At 44.8% G+C, this 19313-nt stretch overlaps 1 protein-coding gene across 1 annotated transcript; it reads right to left on the reverse strand.

Moving 5' to 3' along the window:
* Positions 1-4880: 4880 nt before the first annotated feature.
* Positions 4881-8817, reverse strand: LOC102947970 (cytochrome b-c1 complex subunit Rieske, mitochondrial). The gene is made up of 2 exons (XM_037877964.2): positions 8460-8817; positions 4881-5672 (listed from the first exon to the last, which is right to left on the reverse strand). The coding sequence occupies exons 1-2, from the start codon at positions 8668-8670 to the stop codon at positions 5062-5064; spliced, it is 822 nt and encodes a 273-aa protein (XP_037733892.1). The 5' UTR covers positions 8671-8817; the 3' UTR covers positions 4881-5061.
* Positions 8818-19313: the final 10496 nt, after the last annotated feature.

Consider the following 19313-nt stretch of genomic DNA (forward strand, 5'->3'; position numbering starts at 1 on the left):
TTTATTTGAGCATAGGCTTTCGTGAGCTACAGCATTCAGTGGAAAATACAGTGGGGAGATTTTTATATACACAGAGAACATGAAACAATGAGTGTTACCATACACACTGTAACGAAAGTGATCAGGTAAGGTGAGCTATTACCGGCCGGGGGGCGGGGGATGACAAAAAACCCCAACCTTTTGTAGTGATAATCATGGTGGGCCATTTTCAGCAGTTGACAAGAATGTGTGAGGAACAGTGGGGGGTGGGAATAAACATGGGGAATAGTTTTACTTTGTGTAATGACACGTGTCAAAGTAAAACTATTTCCCCATGTTTATTCCCCTCCACCTCTACTGTCAGGGTTCTGTTCCCGGTTGAGTGACTGACCTGGTGTATGATGACTGTGCAAAAGTTTATCCTTCATTAAAATGTGTTTTGAGAATTAATTAATGCATGAAATGAATATTCTGGAAAAGTCATTAACAGTTATACTGCTCAGTTTTGGAGTAACTTCTTCACTTAATCGTATATGTTTGAAGACATTGTGAAAGTTGGCTAAGGCTGCACTGTTAAGAGTCAATACCCTTGAACAACTGTGGGGGGTGGAGGACTTCAGGTCTGGGGCATCTCATGTTGCTGGGTTGTGACAGGCCACCAAGGTTTACAAATGGGTCCTAAGCCCAAAAAGGCTGAGAACCACTGATCTAATCTGACCTCCTGCATACCCCAGGCCAGAAAATTAAAAGAAATGAAAACCTTCCATTCAGTAAATCATTCAATATCCTTGGGGTAAAAGAGTAACAGAAACGAGGGATTAACTATAACAGAACCCTGTCAACTTGAAACGTGTCAATTCCTAACAGTAGAGTTAAAAACATTAGGAGCTAAGTCTCTCTGCAAATTTCTGTAGTTTTACATTTGCATCCTTTTAATGTTTTTCTGCCCCTCAGTGGACAAGCTGGATGTGAGTCAACAGTGTGCCCTTGTTGCCAAGAAGGCGAACGGCATTTTGGGCTTGTAAGTAGGAGCATTGCCAGCAGATCGAGGGACATGATCATTCCCCTCTATTCAGCATGGTTGTTCATCTGGAGTAGTGTATCCAGTTTTGGGCCCCACACTACAAGAAGCATCGCTGCTATCTTGAAGATTTTGTTTAATCTAACACATCTGAGCAACGGTAGTCAGAGAAGTCAGGTAGTGTAACATCATTGTGGACATAACGAACACTAGTTGGAGCTGCAACAAAAAAGTAAATACTATTAACTGCAAGCATCTTTATAATAAAGACCTAGTACTATATAGACTATGATGCTGTTTTGTTTTGTTTTCAGGAATTCAAGGTGAAATTGGAAAGAGGTCCATAAGACTTTCTGTAAACAGTAAATCTGATAACTGCATATTGTTAAAAAAAATAATAGTTACCACCCTGATGTGGAAAAATTGGAGAGTCCAGCGGAGGGCAACAAAAATGATTTGGGGGCTGGAGCACGTGATTTATGAGGAGAGTCTGAGGGAACTGGGATTATTTAGTCTGCAGAAGAGAAGAATGAGGAGGGATTTGATAGCTGCTTTCAACTACCTGAAGGGGGGGTTCCAAAGAGGATGGCTCTAGACTGTTCTCAGTGGTAGCAGATGACAGAACAAGGAGTAATGGTCTCAAGTTGCAGTGGGGGAGGTTTAGGTTGGATATTAGGAAAAACTTTTTCACTAGGAGGGTGGTGAAGCACTGGAATGGGTTACCTAGGAAGGTGGTGGAATCTCCTTCCTTAGAGGTTTTTAAGGTCAGGTTTGACAAAGCCCTGGCTGGGAAGATTTAGTTGGGGATTGGTCCTGCTTTGAGCAAGGGGTTGGACTAGATGACCTCCTGAGGTCCCTTCCAACTCTGATATTCTTGTATGAAGGACTCACTAAACAACAGAAATTGACTATGCCAGGGAAACAATATATACTACATATAAATTGTCAAATGCACAAAGTGAAGAAACTGTAAATAGACATTTTTCTTTGATCTTTATTACAGGATTCTAATCTACACTTGTAAAAAAAAATGTAGTTAATATCACATAGAAGTATGATTTTTAAATTGACAGTGCCCTCAAAAAGACTAGCAGGTGAAACTGGTTTATATATTACTTTTGTATGGCAGGACTTGCATGCTTGCAAAGCATAGTCGAGGATTTTATACATGCACAGACATGACAGAACTTGTTAAAATAGTCAGTGTTTTTGAAGGATCAAATAGCTTGTTATAATTGTGATGAATGTTTAAAACAAGAGAATCCATGGGGATTTTTAACTACTCTTTAATAGGCTAGCTATTTGCTGTTACACAATAGAAGATGTTCAGATAAATGCAAGGTTCAGCTTGGGAGCTCACCCTCTCCTAAAAACGGGGGGGTTGGGGGAGCTAAAAGTCTTAACTTTTCTGATGTTACGTGCCCAACAACAAATTGCAAGCTTATTTTCCCCCTGAAATAGGTTTAAAACCAAAGTTCTTGAAGAATGCAATTTTCCATTTTCCTAAAAATAGGAATATAGAGAGAAGCTCATCACCAGCGCTTAAAGAGCTGTAGCAGAAGCTAAGCAGGTCAAAGTGAAATGATTACATAAATGTGGAACTTATGAAATTTACCATGGTGCCCTATATAGATCATTTCCCAAATGTTGAGGAAAATCAGTGCATATGTGTACGCTGAAGGTCTTTATTTCAGGGTTTTTAAATAGACACTTGACTCAAACATGTTAGACTACAGCGCTTGAAAACTAGAGCCAACATTTTCAAATGTTAGGCTCCTAAATAGAAACAGACTGGTTCACAGAACTTCTGAACAGCAGAATCTCACTGACTGAAATAGGAGTAGCAGATGCAGCCCTCATTTAGACCTACATATTTAACACAGTAAAATTAATATATTAAGAAAAATTGGAACAGATTTTTTTAATACTCATTATGATACTTTATCATGCATAGGTAGAAGCTTTCACTTATGGATGAGTAAGATGCCGTGGGTGCAGAGTAATTATGAACTTGCAGACTCCAAAGGAGCAGGGAAGCCCCAAGAGCACAAGTTCCAAGGCTCCCATCTCAGCTAGGTGTTCAAGTTTCCCCAGCAGCCCTCCAGCAGAATTTAGTTTAAAGTTATAGAAATTAAATATTTAGATTTGTTTCAAAGAATTTTGGCTGTTCAAAATTTCAAGAATACGTTTCAAAATCCTCCATGAAAACAGAATTACCATTCTCTGCCCAGCCTTATATCTTTACAACATTGACTCAAGCATCTGGTTATGGCTAGTAACTGACATGAAAGATTAGACTGCATCAACTGCTGTTCTGAATATCACAATTCTTATGAATATGGTGATTTACCTCGGTCACAGGGGAGTTATGGATTAGCAAATGTTCATAAAGTAATGTTATTTCCTTTATCTCCTCCTTTTCCCTCAGTGTAAATGTAAGTTGAAGATAACACCCCGTTATTGCTAGTGAACTTAAACAAGTAATTTGTTTTCAACTGTCAAGGAAAATCCAAGCAAATATGCTTGTGTATATGTAAATTAGGCACTCAGGTTCCTGGCATCAAATGAACCTAGGTGGATTCTGTGAATATCCATTAAAAACAAGGTGTTATCACAGAAATTATTACAAACCCTTAATTCTACTAATACAAGCCCATATTGCTGTAATACTCAACTATCCTTGCTTTCTCTCCCCCAGGGCCAGCTGAGGTACAGCAGAGACTGACAAGAAATATAGTGACTTGGTAAAAGACTGGATGCAATTTAGAAATGTTTATTAAAAAATGTAAAATTAATAGAATGGGATCCATGCAGAATAGGTGGAGGAAGCAGCTGTGTGTTTTTAAAGACACCAACTTAGAGGTATTCAGCTTAATGCCAGACAAATATTGCAAACTGAAGTAAATGTTTAACACTTTTATAGTTTCATATAGAGGTTGAAAAGAGTTGCAGAACTTTTACAGCTGTTATGAGGTTATATAAGTCATACATGTACTCAGATATGGCAGTCTGTTCTTAAAGCCATGAGCATAGATTTTCCTATGTGTTATGCATATATTATATAAAAGCCACCACTGGAAACAGCATCTCCTTTTGTGGTAATGTTAAAATGAGGACACTTTCAGATTTAAGTGACAGACTAACTCTTCCAAAATACACATGCTTTAAAAAGGAAAGGATTATGACTTCGTCTCTCACATTATAATGATTCATCTAACTTTATGGACTGAAATTGTATGAAAGCACAAATATAAATATTAGCAGTTCTAAAGCATGAATATCATCACACTTCCTGTGTGTTTGCCTATGCTGCCTTTTTTTTTTTTGTATTTAGAAAGTTGAGTTCCCATCAGTAAACTTTATTTTGTTTGCTAGTTAACTGCTTCTACTGAAGAAGTTAATGAGATTAGAACTTGATTTTTCTGGCATACAACCACATACAGGAGTCTCACTATGATTGAATTACTTGTTTTTATTTTTAAATCAACAGTTTAATCAGTGTTTATCTCCATCTACCATCAAAGTCAAAACTGATGTATACTGGTGTAGAAAGCAAGATATTTCAAACTAAAACAACATGTCTATAATGATGAGTAGGGATTTTTTTTTTTTTTTTTTTTTTTTAAGAAGTATGCCTCTTAGAGATTAGTTTTTATCTGTTCCCTAAAACAACTGAGTTGTTCCCAGGTCAGATTTTCCTCTCATAGTATGCAAGGGTTTTCTGGAGAGTGGGACTGAAATGGCTATAATTAAGTATGGAAAATTCTGGCTTAAGTTTTCTGTTCCAATGCTACATCACCCCATACTTATTACCAGGGCATCCATAACTTTATTAGGTAATGCCATCAGATTTCTTCAGTAATCAGACACTAACAGCAAGTAAATGACAGATCAGTCAGTTCGATTCTTTATTGGGAAGCATTAAAGCATACTTCTTAAGAGTGATTTTAGACAATTAGGTACATGTTTTAGGATCATTTAGGTTTATACCACACCAGAATATTAACCCTTTTTCACAATGTTCATACAGCAAAAGATGAAGCAGACAAATGTCCAGCTATTTAACCAACAACAACTAAGTCATCAGAAGTAAATTCGTAATATGGAACCTCAAGGTTGGCTGGAGCAGGACCTTTTCTAATTCTGCCAGATGCATCATAGTGCGACCCATGGCAAGGGCAATAATAACCACCAAAATCTCCAGCATTTGCAATGGGTACACAACCAAGATGAGTACAGACACCAACCAGTATAACCCATTCTGGTTTTTTTACTCTGTCTAAATCATGCTGTGGATCTCTTAGTTCAGTCAATTGTACTTCAGCTTCCTGATCGATCTCCTTCTGGGTTCTGTGACGCACAAAAAGGGGTTTCCCTCTCCACTTGAAAGCCATATTCTTGCCTTCCGGAATTTCAGACAACTTGATCTCAATTTTTGACAATGCCAACACATCAGCAGAAGCACTCATGCTGGAAACAAACTGGGTGACAATATTCTTAGCAGCATATGCAGAGGCTACACATGTTGTTGCGGTCAGAAGATAGGAAAACGCTTTCCTAGCATCGCTGCTATCTTGAGAAGATTTTGTTTTATCTAACACATCTGAGCGACGGTAGTCAGAGAAGTCAGGTACTGTGACATCATTGTGGACGTAACGAACACTAGTTGGAGCTGCAACAAAAAAGTAAATACTATTAACTGCAAGCATCTTTATAATAAAGACCTAGTACTATATTACTATGATGCTGTTTTGTTTTGTTTTCAGGAATTCAAGGTGAAATTGGAAAGAGGTCCATAAGACTTTCTGTAAACAGTAAATCTGATAACTGCATATTGTTAAAAAGTAATATTACCACAACAGGGTTGTAACTAAGACAATTTGGGAAACTTAACAAGTTTCTATCAAGAGACTGCCACCACCCACCAATATCTGACACTATAAGCCAAGTCTATCTAAAAAGAAACACTCTGATTGTATTATATTCACAACTGAGCTATGTAATGATTTAAAGAGCCCTGGCACAACTTAAAATACAGCAATAGTAAAGGACATTTTAAAATTCTATATCCTCTTAAAAGCTTGAAATCTGTTTCCTTGCTAAATCTTCCCTTCCTTACTGAAAGACTGCTTATGAGCGATGGCTTACCACAATTTTAAAACGTTAAAAAACAAACAATTTTGATTTTTAGAGACAGTGGTAGGTTAAATGGCAGCTTATTATACATGTTAGCTTTTTACACTGAAGAATACCATGGGCAGCAGGGAGGGAAGACTAAAATGAAAAAAAAATCACTAAGAATTTGTCAAAGTTCCCTGGAAACACTGAGATTAAGAAACATGGATTTAAAAAAGCATTTAGACCATGAACCTGCAATTATTTATACATGTACTTTACTCTGACTTCAGTGGAACCACTCAAGAGTGTAAAAATAAGCATGCATGTGTTTGCTGGATTACTGCACAAATTTAAGATGTTTCCCTCAGGTCTTCTATTCACACTCCAGTGCCAAACTTTATTGGTTGGATTCCCAGTTTCACAATTATTATGCCAAAATGGTCCACTGGGTCAGCACCAATGCAAACTTACGTGGCGTTTTTTTTCAGAAAAAGTGAAGGCTATTTGTCTTAACAAAAACTGATACTCCGTTAAAGAATAAAGTAAATATCAACTTAAAGGCTGAAAACGCTACCTGCCAAGATTCTGTTATGTACTGAAATATTTAGCCTTATATTGCATATTTAATTTTTGTTTTTCTAGAAATTCCCATTGGTAACATAAAAAGGTTAATAGAAATGTCCCCTCAAAGGATTTATAAGAACGAGACATTATGTGCAAAGGAAGTCATCATGCAGAGATTGCACCAAGCTGGAACTAATGGAGGATAGAAAGCACATCTATTTACAACAAACTTTGCAAAGAGAAGCCATTGAAAACTGTAGTGTAGATTTCAATGTTTGTATCTCAATTACATCAGTTAAAGCCCAAAATTTTCAGAAGCAGCTGCTAATTCTGAGTGCAATTTCTGGTCTCAAACCAAGGCTGAGGTTGATTTTCACCCAAGAGGAGGTGCAGGTGCTCTGCGCCTCTGAAAAATCAAGCCAAAACAGTGTCAAGTTGATCACTCAGAACTTGAGCCTCCCCCAACACACACATTCAATGGCCACTTTAAGTGCAACTGTTCCATTTACAATAAAAATATTAACTAAATCAAGCAAAGGCAATCTGGAAACAGAGAGAAACTATTCTGTCCATTTTGTGCAGGCTTATATCCTCATTGCCTTATCTTCCCTAGAAACTAGGTTAACGTTTGGAAATCTTGAGAAATGTCCACAAACCAATGTTAAACAAGATGTGAGTCACTATAGACAAGGCCAAGTGCCATTTAACATGTCAATGGGTCAATACTTGTGCATGCCCATGTTTATGGACTAACACGTGTAAGCCCATTACTTTTTTTATATAGGAAAATGGAATAAATACTTCCAGTTTTAAAAACTGGAACATGGATAGTGTTATACGGAAGTTTTGCATGGAAAATTTTCATGGAGACTCGACTTTGCTAGGTTTGAAAACTAAGTCCTGTGAAGTCCACCACTATACAAACATCCTATTGAAAGGAACTACTCTGTCAGTACCCTTGCACATACTATTGCAAAACACTGCATGAACTGGACAACAATAAGGCTGATGGCATGAGTCTCCTGGTAAGATTAAAACTATTGTTTTTGTAACCGTAAAGAAGCCCCTCACTTTTGGTCTCTGATGTAGTTCTTCACTTGTAGTTAAAACAATTAAGTACCATCAACATGCTACATGCAGTGTTTTCTGTTCTCTCCCTATTCTGGAGCTGTCAAGTGAAATCCTGCCCGGAGTACCTACGAAGGAGTCAAGCACAAACTCTTGTCTAAAATCACTGCTTGTGATCACGCAGTTTGCACTGAATTAGAGTCAATTACTTCCTCAAGTATGGAAAACACTCCAACTGTTCACATTTCCCAGGGTCCCTCAGTCCCACACACAGGGGAGATGTACAGCACCCCTGCACCAGACCCTACGTGGGCTGAGAAGGCTTCCTCCGCTGGGGATAGACACAAACACTTCCTGGGGTGCAGCTCAGAGTCAGTAACTCACAGCTGAGCTGTAGGAGAAACCCGAGCATGAGAAGTGCAGCCCCAGCCGCCAAAGTCACTCCCAAGGCCTGGCCTACCCTGAAGTGCAGCTGCAGAGGGGCGAGTCGCAGGCCTGGGTCAGTCCCCGCTCACACAGTGACCTGAGGCGTACGGGTGCGGGGGTCTCACTGGGGTTGCGAGTCTCCTCCCGGGCTCCCTCCCACCCCCGACGCCCTGCGCCACAGCGACCCGGGCGCTGCTCCCCAGGGCAGCAAGGCCCACAGGCCCCAGTAACGCTCCCGACCCTGCGGCTCCATCTCAGCGCCCCGACCCCAGGCTGCCCCCACCGTTGAGGCTGGCGGTGGCGACGAGGCCTCCGCGGGGCGCTCGGCCGCTCAGCGATTCCCGGCACAGCACAAGCCGCTTCGGGTCCAGCGGCAGCTTCTCGGCCTGCAGCACCACCCCCGGGACCAGCGGCTTCAGCGGACCCGGCACGGCGTGCGCCGTGGCCGACAGGTACGGAGCCAAGGGGCCGGCGCGGGCGGCCAAGGACAACATGGCGGCGACTGCGACTCGGGCAGATCACCGCAGTCACTGGTGGGGCGCAACCTGCCGGTAGGCGTAACCCCACGAGGACGACGTGCCCCGCCTCCTGCACGTACGTACGTGCGCACACCCCGCCCCCTTGGCTGGGTGGGGGCCAGTCAGGCTGCGCTTGCCGATGGCGCTGCGTGACGTCATCCAGGCATCCGCCTGGGCGCGCAGGCCCTGCTCTGTCCCGCCCCTCCAGCCTCGGGCTCTGGTGCACAGTGGCCGTAGGTAGGCTCCATGCCAGACTGTGTGTGCTTGGGCGCTGCCCGTGCAGCACGGTGATGTCATTCGGAACACCACTGCGCCCCAGTGAAAAGACCAGGAGGACTTGTGGCACCTTAGAGACTAGCAAACTTATCTGAGCGTGAGCTACAGCTCACTTCATGGGATGCATGCAGTGGGCAATACAGTGGGGAGATTTATATACACAGAGAACATGAAACAATGGGTGTTACCATACACACTGTAACCAGGGTGATCACTTAAGGTGAGCTATTACCAGCAGCAGAGTGGGGGGAGGCAGGGGACATGGGACCTTTTGTAGTGATAATCAAGGTGGGCCATTTCCAGCAGTTGACAAGAACGTGTGAGGGGAAGGGGGGGGGGGGAGAATAAACATGGGGAAATAGTTTTACTTTGTGTAATGACACATCCACTCCCAGTCTTTATTCAAGCCTAAGTTAATTGTATCCAGTTTGTAAATTAATTCCAATTCAGCAGTCTCTCCTTGGAGTCTGTTTTTGAAGTTTTTTTGTTGAGGAATTGCCACTTTTAGGTCTGTAATCGAGTGACCAAAGAGATTGAAGTGTTCTCCGGCTGGTTTTTGAATGTTATAATTCTTGATGTCTGATTTGTGTCCATTTATTCTATTACATAGAGACTGTCCAGTTTGAATCATAGAATATCAGGGTTGGAAGGGACCTCAGGAGGTCATCTAGTCCAACCCCCTGCTCAAAGCAGGACCGATCCCCAATTAAATCATCCCAGCCAGGGCTTTGTCAAGCCTGACCTTAAAAACTTATAAGGAAGGAGATTCCACCGCCTCCCTAGGTAACGCATTCCAGTGTTTCACCACCCTCCTAGTGAAAAAGTTTTTCCTAATATCCAACCTAAACCTCCCCCACTGCAACTTGAGACCATTACTCCTTGTCCTGTCCTCTTCTACCACTGAGAATAGTCTAGAACCATCCTCTCTGGAACCACCTCTCAGGTAGTTGAAAGCAGCTATCAAATCCCCCCTCATTCTTCTCTTCTGCAGACTAAACAATCCCAGTTCCCTCAGCCTCTCCTCATAAGTCATGTGTTCCAGACCCCTAATCATTTTTGTTGCCCTTCGCTGGACTCTCTCCAATTTATCCACATCCTTCTTGTAGTGTGGGACCCAAAACTGGACACAGTACTCCAGATGAGGCCTCACCAATGCCGAATAGAGGGGAACAATCACGTTCCTCGATCTGCTGGCAATGCCCCTACTTATACATCCCAAAATGCCATTGGCCTTCTTGGCAACAAGGGCACACTGTTGACTCATATCCAGCTTCTCGTCCACTGTAACCCCTAGATCCTTTTCTGCAGAACTGCTGCTGAGCCATTCGGTCCCTAGTCTGTAGCGGTGCATTGGATTCTTCCGTCCTAAGTGCAGGACTCTGCACTTGTCCTTGTTGACCCTCATCAGATTGCTTTTGGCCCAGTCCTCCAATTTGTCTAGGTCCCTCTGTATCCTATCCCTACCCTCCAGCATATCTACCTCTCCTCCCAGTTTAGTGTCATCTGCAAACTTGCTGAGGGTGCAATCCACACCATCCTCCAGATCATTTATGAAGATATTGAACAAAACCGGCCCCAGGACCGACCCTTGGGGCACTCCACTTGATACCAGCTGCCAACTAGACATGGAGCCATTGATCACTACCCGTTGAGCCCGACAATCTAGCCAGCTTTCTATCCACCTTATAGTCCATTCATCCAGCCCATACTTCTTTAACTTGCTGGCAAGAATACTGTGGGAGACCGTGTCAAAAGCTTTGCTAAAGTCAAGGAACAACACGTCCACTGCTTTCCCTTCATCCACAGAGCCAGTTATCTCATCATAGAAGGCAATTAGATTAGTCAGGCATGACTTGCCCTTGGTGAATCCATGCTGACTGTTCCTGATCACTTTCCTCTCCTCTAAGTGCTTCAGAATTGATTCCTTGAGGACCTGCTCCATGATTTTTCCAGGGACTGAGGTGAGGCTGACTGGCCTGTAGTTCCCAGGATCCTCCTTCTTCCCTTTTTTAAAGATGGGCACTACATTAGCCTTTTTCCAGTCGTCCGGGACTTCCCCGGATCACCATGAGTTTTCAAAGATAATGGCCAATGGCTCTGCAATCACATCTGCCAACTCCTTTAGCACTATCAGATGCAACTCGTCCGGCCCCATGGACTTGTGCACGTCCAGCTTTTCTAAATAGTCCCGGACCACTTCTTTCTCCACAGAGGGCTGGTCACCTCCTCCCCATGCTGTGCTGCCCAGTGCAGTACTCTGGGAGCTGACCTTGTTCGTGAAGACAGAGGAAAAAAAGCATTGAGTACATTAGCTTTTTCCACATGTACCATTTTTTGGCCAATGTACATGGCAGAGGGGCACTGCTGGCACATGATGGCATACATCACATTGGTAGATGCGCAGGTGAACGAGCCTCTGATAGTGTGGCTGATGTGATTAGGCCCTATAATGGTGTCCCCTGAATAGATATGTGGACACAGTTGGCAACGGGCTTTGTTGCAAGGATAGGTTCCTGGGTTAGTGTTTTTGTTGTGTGGCGTGTGGTTGCTGGTGAGTATTTGCTTCAGGTTGGGGGGCTGTCTGTAAGCAAGGACTGGCCTGTCTCCCAAGATCTGTGAGAGTGATGGGTCATCCTTCAAGATAGGTTGTAGATCCTTGATGATGTTGCAGATACAGACTAACATGGCTGCTACTCTGAAACCTGTCACTACGTCCCAGTGACATCATGCCACTTAATGCCTGAGGTCACATGGGGCCTTATAAAAATGAGATATTGCGCCATTAATGATGTCACGTCACCATGCGAGAATCACAGAACTGCAGTGCCCTCCAGGGGTCCCCTAGTCCAGTGGTTCTCAACCAGGCGGGCCACCAAGCGGGGCTGGCATTAGACTTGTTGGGGTCAAAGGCAGAAAGTCGAAGCCCTGCCGCATGAGGTTGAAGCCTAATGATCCAAGCCCCGCCACCCGGGGCTGAAGCTGGAGCCTGAGCAACTTAGCTTTGCAGAGTCCCCTGTGGTATGGGGCCCAGGGCAACCGCCCTGCTTGTTACCCCCTAACGCTGGCCCTTGCTCTTATATCCAGGAAAACAGTAGTTGTGGGCCGTGGAGTTTTGATTGCATGTTGTGGGGCCTCAGAAAGACAAGGGTTGAGAACCCCTGATCTAGTTCATTCATCTCATCTGGAAAAATTAAGTATGAATGTGTTTAGAATGTGTATGTTGTATCATAACATTGTGCCTTATATAAATGACATATTGTGCCATAATGGCAAACTCACATGAAACCATCACCCCATGTACCAAAACACCCTAATTCTGCAACACAGATTACTGAACTACCAAACTGCTTCAGATAAACACCATCAGATCAGTGCAAAATGCCATCACAGCACAGAATCATCAGGTCATATTGAAGTGCTGTCATATAGCGACAAAATGTCATAATGTCACAGCCCAAGTCACTGTCTTGCCATTACAGTTTGTAAAAGATTATAGCACTGTCACATCATAGACCCATGATCATGCTTGCCAATAGGTCATCATAGTCATAACAACTTTGTCTTGTTGCTACACAGTGTCATTATGTTACATCTAATTACTATTTAAGCAGATCCAAAATGGCAATCACATAAACATGTCACATGAAAACACTATCCTGTCACTCCAAAACATCATCACATCATCCCCGCCTCAGCATGATGACAGTTCACTGTTGTGTTTTTGGAATGCTCTTTTTTATTCTATCTGATCTTTAGACATTTATATTACACTCATGGTCCTGGTAGCAAAAGCCACAATCCTACAAATGTGCTTAATTTTATTACCATACTCAGGGTCAGGCCTAAAGTTCTGTGCGGGCAGACACTAGCATCTAGACAACTAAATCATATGGATAATACAATACGAGGCACAGGGACATACACAACTTTTTTATTTTATCCGGGGAGGTGTGAAGGGACATGCTCTCACACTGACAGGCAACGAACGAACTCCTCTGGGCCTTTTCAAGGAGAAACACCTGCAAGATTTGTTCTCCCTGGAGGGAGGAGGAGTTTAAAAGGGAAAAACCTGCCATGTGCTGGGGTGGTGAATAGGTAATTGAGACAGGCCTGGGAAGAAGGAGCTAGCTATAAGCCTCACAGGATCTGAGCTATAGGCACCATTAGGGGGAGCTGGGGTTGGAGCATGTGTAGACTAAGTTTAAAGGGCTGCCACAGGAAGACTGCCTGAGTTTCATGTCAGATTTGTTTCTTTTTGATTTCCCATAGACTTTTCTTCTCCATAGGGGAGGACAGAGGGGAGAGGATTTGTCTCTTCTTTACTCCAAGTGGAGTGGACCTGAAGTGGAGGCTAGAGTGGACTCCTGGTCCCCCAGGCTGCAAGAGTTAAAAAAAAATAGCTGTTGAATATTCTCTTTACACTATTCATGTATTATAGCAGGGGCAGTCTCCCTGATAATTCAGTTTGTCTCATCAGCCCAAGAGGGGCACAGTCGTCAGATGATCTTGGTTGTTTGAAAGTCCTCTCATTGCCGTGGGGGATTAGCTGGCATTTGGTAGCGAGGCTGGGTTGAAGGTCTCTAATGCACCAAGTTCTAGTTCCTTTCTTTCCTGGCAGGAAAATGGCTCAGCAAATGCAATTTCTTCTTCTTGAGAAGGGCACCTTTCTGCGCCTTGGTGAGGCTCGTCACCAGTCTATGCTTCTCCTACTCTTTCTGCAAGCAAGCTGGCTGTTTGCCTCCCTGTCTCACAAAGGCTACTATCCTTTTTCTCCTCCTGTGCATGAGGACTCTGAGCTCTGGAGACCTGGTGTCCCTAAGGAGACCTGATGTCAGTCCAGCCAGCTACAACTCCTCAGGGTCAGACTGCCCAGAGTATCATGCCTGGTTCTTCCATAGGTCGTGCAGCTTAGGAAGCCACCCAGGCCACTTTTAAGTAAGTAAATGGAAATTAGATTTGCCACCTGTCTGGTGGATTTTTCTGCTCTCTTGTGGTGGTCAGTCCAGAGATGTAATTTGCAAGGGGGTTTTATGGCGTGCATGTGTGGGCACATGTGTATTGAATGTGTAACTAGCAATGCATGTGTCATGGCTGGCACACAGGCCCCACGGTGCATGCACAGCATGCGGTGTGCTGGGCTCTCACCCGCTGGCTGCTGAAACCATAGTGGCTCCTCTCAGCACTGGGGACCAACTGAGAAGAAGACCAGACTGGTCACCCAAGGGCAAGGCTTGCCAGCAAGGAGGAGTAAGATCAGGAGCGGGATTGGGGCGGCAGGGGCTCTTGGGAGGGCAAGGTAGGGGAGTCCCTGGAGAGCTGTTGGAGGGTGGAGGAGAGCCATAGTGGGGAGGAGAATGGCCAGATGTGTGGAGGGCAAATCTATGGCCTCCCCACTTTAAATGGCACTCTTCAGGCCCTGGGCGCTTCTTCTTTCCTCCCCTCCTGCACAAGTTCCGTGTGGCCTTCTCGCAAAGGGAGTGGGAAGCTAGACATCATGGAGCTTGTGATCCTTTGGCTATGGTTTTGGAGACTCTGACACTCCAGCATGATGAGACCAGCATCTAAGGCCTTCCAGCTTCCACCTTATTTGTAGTCTGTTTCCCCCCACCCCCTTTGTCAGAGTCTCTGGGTGAGAGAGAAACCCAGGGGGTTACATAATCAAAACATACAGGAAGATAATTAGGATGCCTCAAAGAAAAGAGGATATGAGCTAGCTGAAGGGTTTACATGGGAAACTGGTTGGGGTGTTAACAGTGTGTAAGATGACTGGGTGTTAATGAATCTAGAGCAGTTCTACAAACTACTGACCTGAGCTCTTGGTTAATAGATAGAGACCCAAGGGATGTGTGCATGCTGGGGAAAATGGACTGGTGCTTTTGCTGACAGCTGGTCTGGATCTGAGAGAAGGCACAGAGGGGAGTGGTCCATGCATGGGACCCAGGAGGAGAAGGGGATGTTCTACATAGAGGGGAAGTAGGTAAACACAAGCAAGGGGGAGGAGCAGCACCAAGCTGACCACAAAAGAGAGATTTCAAGGAGCTGAGGTACGGCACCTGTCGGGGGTGGGGCACAAATATTTAAACTGCCTGACGAACATATGCCAAGGAGTTGGCTGTGTGTCATAGCAGATTAACTCTGTGGCAGCCTGGCCAGAGTGGAACTAGGGTGCTGGGCCACAGGTTAACCATGTGACAGCAAACAGGGGATGTACAATGTGCATGTGACTGAATTCACACTCCTACCCTTCTGTATGTCTTGTGCACCTGGAGAGTCGTGTACAGCAACATCCCAATGGGACCCTGAGGTGTGAATCAATGGGGAGGCATCTGAAGGGTGGCTGGACATGGGAGCTGCATGCACTCTAGTCAAACCACATGTGGGGCTGGCAGGCAACCAGATGTGGTGAAGGGGCCTGTGATGAACCGCATTGCTCTGCCAGTGGCCTGAGTCATTATGGACAGCAAAAAGATTCTGATGTGCTGACTATGGAGATATTTCTTTTGACTCTCTAACTGGAAATGATGTAAGGGTAAACCCAGGGGGCTCAGATGCACACACATATCTAGGCCAGACCCACAAGCCAATAGGGCAAGATCTCTGTCTACCCTGGCCGGGGAAACAAAGTCAATGCTGACTGTGTCTCTGCCCCAAACTTCTGCAGGAAGTGGGGAAACTGAGGTATAGCTGAACAGTACTGAGAGTTGGAACACCTCTGGGAGAAGGGGAAACTGAGGTTAGTAATGAGTACTGCCCACCAGAAGGTGCGGGAAAGCCACAATAAATGTACAGTGACTGCTTGGGGCAACACAGAGAAAAGGGGGGCTAATGATAAAAGCAGGCTTGCAGATTCTTAAGGCACAGACTGCAAGTGCTGTGCAGCTTGGGTTCTCCACCCCCGTTCTGAGTCCTTTGTCTTGTAGAGCTTCTCTCAGGTGTTGAGTTGTGGGGGAGTGATGTCATGATCATGATGTCACTCCCCACTTTATATAGTCTCTTCATAGGGCGGGAACCCTTTTTTCAATGCTAAATTCCCAGCCCCGTTTGTGGAAAAATACAGGTATCACAATGGAGTTCAGTGTCATGTAGTCTGGTTGCAGGCCTTGCTGAGTCATAGCAGCCTTCCTATGAGCTTTTTCAGCCAGCTTTTGAGTAAAGGCTAAGGTCTTCCAATGTCCATTGTCTTTATTGATGAGCCATTAGCACTGTCTAGCTTCTTCATTGTTGCACCTGAAAGGCTAGTTGTGCGTGTTACCCACAGTAAGCGCATTTGAAATACAGATTCATAGATTCATAGATATTTAGGTCAGAAGGGACCATTATGATCATCTAGTCTGACCTCCTGCACAACGCAGGCCACAGAATTTCACCCACCACTCCTGCAAAAAACCTCTCACCTATGTCTGAGCTATTGAAGTCCTCAAATCGTGGTTTAAAGACTTCAAGGAGCAGAGAATCCTCCAGCAAGTGACCCGTGCGCCATGCTACAGAGGAAGGCGAAAAACCTCCAGGGCCTCTTCCAATCTGCCCTGGAGGAAAATTCCTTCCCGACCCCAAATATGGCTATCAGCTAAACCCTGAGCATATGGGCAAGATTCATCAGCCAGATACTACAGAAAATTCTTTCCTGGGTAACTCGGATCCCACCCCATCTAATATCCCACCACAGGCCATTGGGCCTATTTACCATGAATATTTAATTACCAAAACCATGTTATCCCATCATACCATCTCCTCCATAAACTTAACGAGTTTAATCTAATAAGATACATAGTCAATATTTAAATTAACAGATACAACAATGATACATGCACACAAATAGGATAATCATTGTCAGCAAATCATAACTTTTCCATAGACACCTCACAAGACATATCTTGAACAAGATTCAGCATAATTATGTCATCATATTATAATCATACCACTATGATGAATATGGGGTGTCACAGGGGCATTGCTGGTATCCTGCATGTTGGTGCCAAATTTAAAATCTCTATTGGGTCCCTGGGGAAGTATATCGTAAGTAGGAATCCTCACAAAGTTGGAGCTTTAGGAAAGGTGGGAGTCAGTACTGGCCCTGGGAGGCTAGAGGAGCTGTCCTGTGAGGTCCCATTTTTGTGAAGGGATAACAAAGGCTGTGTGCCCAGAAATGTGTCAGAGAGCACAGGCGCTGCCTCCTTGGGTGCTCTGGGGATGGAGCACCCACAAGGGAAAAAAATAGTGGGTGCTCAGGACCCATTGGCAGCCCTGTGGATCAGTGCCTCCCCCGCACCTCCTGTCCAGCACAGATCAACTGTTCAGCGGTGTTCACGAGGTGCTGGGGGGTAGGTGTGGGAAGAGGCAGGGTGGGGACTTGGGGTAAGGGGGAGTGGGGGAAGGGCCTGGGGCAGAGTAGGGGTGGGAAGAAGTGGGGGGGCACCTTGGGGGAGTGGGGGCAGGACCTGGGGTGGAGCAGGGATGGGAAGAGGTGTGGTGGGTGGGGGCTTGGGGGAGTGGGGGGTAGAGCCTGGGGTGGGGCAGGGAAGGGGGTAGGAACTTGGGGGGAGTGGGGACAGGACCTGGGGCAGAGCAGGGATGGGAAGAGGTGGGGTGGAGCTTGGAGGAAGGTGGGAGTGGGAGTGGGGCCTGGGGCAGAGCAGGGCAGGGGGATGGGGGCTTGGGGGGAGTGGGGGCAGGGCCTGGGGAGGAGGAGGACCAGGGTTGGGAAGAGGCGGGGTGGGGGCTTGGGGGAGTGGGAATGGGGCCTGGGGTGGAGCAGGGGTGGGAAGAGGCAGGGTGGGGGCTTTGGAGTGGGGATGGGACCTGGGGTGGGAGCTTGGGGGAAGGAGAGGAAGTGGAGATGGGATCTGGGGAGGAGGAGCAGGGATGAGAAGAGGCGGGGTGGGGGCTTGGGAGAAGGGAGGGAGTGGGAGCAGGGCCTGGGATGGAACGGGGGTCGAGCAACTCCCAGGATCTGAGTAAGTCGCACCTGTGCCAGAGAGGCCAAAGAAAGAGACTGTTCTGGAGCCTACCCAGGCTAAGGGAAGCTTGAGCCCATAGATCTAGTGTGGTGGGACCTAAACATAGCATCCTGTCAAGTGTCCAGCAGGGGATGCTTGACTAGAGCTGTGACATTGTTTGGAACCTTTTCAGATATTTAATGAGGAATTTTTACAACAGCTAAACTTGTCCACTTTTAATAAATGAGCTTCTGCTCCAAACTCAGTGTTTCCTTTATTTATTAATGCAATCCCTAAATTGTTTGAAGGAGCTAAAGCGCCCACAACTAGGGTGACCAGATAGCAACTGTGAAAAAACAGGATGGGGGAGGGGGGTGAAAGGTGCCTATATAAGAAAAAGTCCCAAAAAATGGGACTGTCCCTTTAAAAATGGGACATCTGGTCACTCTACCCACAACCGTATCTCCATGGAGGAGGTAGATGGTCACTGGAATGGGTCAGGAGAATTTGCTTGTATTTCCTGCTCTTCTGTTGGCCTACTGTGTTACCTTAGACAAGTCACTTCATCTTTCTTAGACAAAAGGAGGAGAGGAAATAGAGGCAATCTTGCTTATTTAGACTGTTAGGTCTTCAGGACAGAAACTGGCTCTCAGTATGTTTGTACAGTGCCTTGTGCTGGGGCCTCTAGGCATTACCGTAATACAAATTAATATGAAAACAAAACACATTCCTTACACAAAAAGGAAAAGTCCCATGAACTGGCTCCAAAAATGTCAATCTCTCTTTAATGTAGTGTTACTGATGTTATTTTGATCATCCCTTGCATTAGTTTGACCTTTTTCCAGCAGGAGAAAGGTCAAACAGGATACGATTAGTACCACTCCAAGATATTTTGCATTCCTCTTGCTCTTGTTGAGTTTATCCTGAGCCCTGAAAACCAGCTGAGCATTATTCACAAGTCCCCAATCATTTCTGGGGTCCCACTTTGAAATGTCATCACTCTTTTATTTTAATTTTTGAGAACAATGCAGTAATAGAGGCCCACCTGCACTGAGGTCATTGCAGGATTGGGGCCTACCTACCTATCATCTCAATATCATTTTTACATGTTGTATCTTTAAGAATTATTGTATTGATCCTTACAAAAAATGTAAATAAAACATGAGGAACATTTCAAAGGGGGACTCAAAAAAAAAATGTAGAGACTTGTGAATAGTCCCCAGTTCTTTTGCAGAACACAGGTTCACGCTAACAAAAGCAGGATGAACCTACAACATCTGAAAGTTAGAAATTTTATCCTGATTGACTTCTCTCATTACACTGGCTGGAGTTATTGAAGAAACATCTCTAAACATTATCTGAAGAACAATTGTAAAGTTTTTGAACCAAGTTATATGTTCTTTTCTT

Source organism: Chelonia mydas, chromosome 12 (genome assembly GCF_015237465.2).
Source record: "Chelonia mydas isolate rCheMyd1 chromosome 12, rCheMyd1.pri.v2, whole genome shotgun sequence".
Lineage (NCBI taxonomy): Eukaryota > Metazoa > Chordata > Testudines > Cheloniidae > Chelonia > Chelonia mydas.

Coding starts and splice junctions, on each gene's coding strand:
- LOC102947970 (XM_037877964.2), bottom strand. CDS start 8,670: ATGTTGTCCTTGGCCGCCCGCGCCGGCCCCTTGGCTCCGTACCTGTCG. Junction 5,673..8,459: donor CGCCACCGCCAGCCTCAACG/GTGGGGGCAGCC, acceptor TTTTTGTTGCAG/CTCCAACTAGTGTTCGTTAC.